The sequence below is a fragment of the Salvia hispanica genome, chromosome 4 (genome assembly GCF_023119035.1).
Source record: "Salvia hispanica cultivar TCC Black 2014 chromosome 4, UniMelb_Shisp_WGS_1.0, whole genome shotgun sequence".
NCBI classification, from domain to species: Eukaryota; Viridiplantae; Streptophyta; class Magnoliopsida; order Lamiales; family Lamiaceae; genus Salvia; species Salvia hispanica.
In genome coordinates, this window is record NC_062968.1 from 46,217,240 (window position 1) to 46,221,268 (window position 4,029).

Consider the following 4,029-nt stretch of genomic DNA (forward strand, 5'->3'; position numbering starts at 1 on the left):
ATGTTAACTCATTGCTTATATTGAAATTCTACATGTATTATATTGACATATTATATATAGTATGTTGACATTTTGTTTGTACAAAAAAATTAAAAAGTTTTGAATTTTTTTTCAAATTTTGACGATCGGAATATATGCATGTATGATATCGTTGGAATCCTTATGAAATTATCTTTAATTTGATATATGTTATATGCATTTAAAGTTTTGGGATTTCTTTTAAAAGTTAGTTATAACTAAACATGTAGTTAATTGCCATTAATACCCCTATTGATATTTTTTGGAATTAATCATATGGCCTTATTGACATTTTTCGTTGATCGTATTGACAATTAGGAATTAATACTATTATTTAGTTGTAGTTAGCAATTAAGTTATAAGTTTAACACTTCCCCCCCGTTGAAAAGCAGATTATGTATCTAACTTAATTTTATATAGTCATTATCTCTCGCGAGTTCAACATAGAAATGCAGATTAGTAAAATGTGAAATTCACAGTTGCATTAAAAAAAGAAACTAAATTCTTTAATATTTTCATTATTTAAACAATATTATTATACTATTATTTTGAATGTACAGTATGTAATCAATAACATCTTTTAGACCAAAGAAATGCACAAAAATAATAAAAAGGACATCACACATGTCCTCCTATCATTTTCAACTAGTACACATGTCCCTTTTGATCCCTCTCATCACATGCAAAACTTACACTTAATAATTAATTAATATAATTACTAATTTTTCTTTGCGATGCCTAATTTCTCCTGTTGGCCACTACAACACATAATCACATTTATAAGTTTAAGGATTATTAAAAAATTGAACTTTGTAAATTGTAATATTACACTCTGAAAACGCAATGTGAAAAAGGGTATTTGCACTTTAGAAATTACAGTGAAACCATGTTCATCTATGGGATCAATAGTACTGCAACCTGAACGACAAAAATAGTCAATTCTAATTACTACTACTCCAAACTTAAGAAATTAGCCTTTCACCAAATTGATAATTAATTATACTCTGTGACTTCAAACCTGCTGACACATTTAACAAAATAATTTAGTCTCAAAACCCAAAATTAAAACAATTGAAACCCAAAAACCATCCATGTAGTGACACATAGTTAAAATTTCACAATCCATGCTATAACCAGTAAAACATAGAAATATAACATACAACGCACAATATATTGGTAACTTACTGCGCTGTGACAACACTGATATGAACATCCATAATAATTAATGATAACAGAATAAAAATGAGGAGATGCAATTTCATTGGTTTGTTTCTTAGCATAAAATTTGAAAAACGAAATTCTCAAAGAAATGAGTGAATTAATTAATAAATTAGGTTAGGGCAGTAATTGTGCATGAGAATAGAGAAAACACCCTAGTGCCAGCTGTCCAGCCATGGATTCACTGATTGCTTGATAACCGTCCCCACCACGCCTTCTCTTCTCTACAAACCAAACCTACACACTGAGCACTTATTCACTCGCATCGCATACAAATACAAATACAATACAGGTACAGCCCCCTTTCTGAGAGAGAGAATTCAATTTCAATTGCGAATTATATGCTGCAGCGAGTGGAGATTCTGTATCCAACTGCAATTGAATTGTGCGGGTTGAGCTAATAATATGGCGAATAGCGAAGGGGATGGGGAGATCAGGCTCAAAGCAATCGAGTTGAAGAAAGAGCTGCAGAAGCTGTTGGAGGCGATTGTGGAGGATGAAGACCTCAATCTCAAGACGGTCGATAGGGCGCAGCAAATGCTCTCTGTGTTGAAGGATTTGAAACTCAAGAAGACTGCTGATTTGGAGCTCCAGTGTCAAGATTCCATCCCCGTCGCCGTGCCGGAGGAGTTCAAGTGCCCTCTCTCGAAGAAGCTCATGAGTGATCCCGTCATTCTCTGCACCGGACTGGTTCGTTCTCCATTCTCTCCCTCTCTGTCAAATTATGGTCTGTCTTCTTCTTTTGAGGTCATCAATTGTGTGTCTCTGTTTTCTTCTTCTTCATTTTAGGTCATGAATTTGGTTGCAATTGTGTGTGTGTGAAATTATGCTCTGTCAATGTATGTGTTTCGACGGTTAAATTGGCCTAATTGTGTGTGTGAAAATATGGTCTGTTTATGTGATGGCTCCGATCATTGTGGGAATTTTTGGGGAGTTTCAATGTCGCTTCTCTCAAAAAGAGGGAAATTCCTATGCGGTTGATTGGATCCATTTTTCCGGATTGAATTTTCCCTATCTTTTGGTTTTGTAGGGTTTTTCCAAATATCTTTGAATTTCTCTGTTAAAAGTGGGGATCTGTTTTGTGAATATTGGCAGACATATGATCGTGCCTACATTCAAAACTGGCTTAAATCTGGGAAGAGGACGTGCCCTCAAACCGAGCAGGTGCTGTCACACACTGCTCTCGTACCAAACCATTTGATCCGTGATATGATAACGAACTGGTGCGAGATTCGTGGGATCAAACTGCCAGAATGTAATTACAATGATGGGGAGGCCTTGTCCGAGGCAGACACACGGGAAGTCCACCATCACCTGGCCAAGTTGTCATCCACGTTATTATCTGACCAGATAGAAGCTGCTAAAAGACTGCGCCAATTGACAAAACAAATTCCTTCCATTCGTGCGTTATTTGCTGAATCTGAAAAGGCTATTCCACAGCTAGTGTCTGTGCTCTCTCGAGTGAATACCAAGATTCATCAAGGCCTGCTAGAGGACGTTATCACCACGATCTTGAACATCTCCATCCACGATAATAACAAGAGGCGCGTTGCAGAGACGCCTAATGTGATTCAGATTCTTATTAATGCTGTGAGGCCAGAGACCGCGACTGTGCGGATAAGAACCAATGCAGCTGCAGCCCTTTTCACATTGAGCGCCCTCGACTCAAACAAGGAAATGATTGGGAAATTGGGCGGCTTGAAGCCCCTCATCACGCTGCTGGACGAAGGGCATGATTTGGCAATGAAAGATGCTGCATCTGCGATTTTCAGCCTGTGTATCCTCCATGAGAATAAGGTGCAAGCTGTAAAAGATGGCGCGGTTGGAGTGATTGTGAAAAAGGTCAAGGAAGGAACACATGTGAATGAATTGTTGGCGATTCTTGCTATGCTTTCGACCAACCAGAAGTCGGTTGGGATGATGATCGACATGGGTGCAGTCCCTTGCTTGCTCCGCATCATAAGGGAGAATCCTTGTCCCCGCAATAAGGAGAACTGCGTGGCCATTTTGCATACAATCTGCTACAGCGATCCAAGTACATGGAGGGACATGAGAGAAGAGGAGAACAGAAATCGCACACTATCTAAGCTCGTTCAAGACGGCACTTCTAGGGCAAAGAGGAAGGCTAATGGCATTCTGGATAGGATGAACAGAGCTGTCAACATCAACCACAGCGCATAAATGTGAGCACATATATTCTGTAAATTCTGGTGACAACCCTGCTTTTGAAAACGATCTTGAGGTATCTCTTGGTCACTTTTACCCCTTGTGTATATTCGCGTTGGAGAAAGGTTTTGATCTCGGCTTATAGTTGTGAATAATTCATTTCAATAGTAAGCTTTTTACTGTGAAAAGTTCATCGGTGGTTTTGTGAGTATATGCTTGCTTTGATTGAATTCTTAGTAGTTCAACTTTATTAGATTTATCACATGAGCTAGACTACTTCCCTTTGCTACACTTTGTGATGTATTGAACAGGTTCGTCTCCGACTGGAGGGTGTTTAGTCATATGCTAACGCCCTTCCACGTGACAGAGACACAACGAGAGTAATGTGGGCACATTGAATGGCCCTGTGTTGTCTTGCTCCGTGGTCCATCAAAATGGCACCAAACTTTTCTGTGTTTGGTCCCTTGCTCTTTATCTGGTCAGCAACACATCAAAATATCTCTCTCTGTAACACTGCTTTTCATTCTATTTTTTTACTGCTGTCATACATTGGACGGCTAGCAGGCTGAAACTGGGAATCGATAAGGTTCTGTTGTTTGGATATTCGTATTTTTGTTTCTGTTGCGA

General features: G+C 38.6%; 1 protein-coding gene across 2 annotated transcripts; it reads left to right on the forward strand.

The window, feature by feature from the left end:
* The first annotated feature begins 1,482 nt into the window (after nt 1–1,482).
* LOC125223985 (U-box domain-containing protein 9-like) lies at nt 1,483–4,029 on the forward strand. Of its 2 annotated transcripts, XR_007176813.1 has the most exons (3): nt 1,483–1,926; nt 2,332–3,478; nt 3,714–4,029. XR_007176813.1 is itself a non-coding variant. In XM_048127311.1 (2 exons), the coding sequence occupies exons 1-2, from the start codon at nt 1,642–1,644 to the stop codon at nt 3,415–3,417; spliced, it is 1,371 nt and encodes a 456-aa protein (XP_047983268.1). In that variant the 5' UTR covers nt 1,483–1,641; the 3' UTR covers nt 3,418–3,693. The 2 variants fall into 2 exon arrangements, 1 of the variants encoding a protein (XP_047983268.1); XM_048127311.1 differs by lacking the exon at nt 3,714–4,029 and having other exon boundaries at nt 2,332–3,693.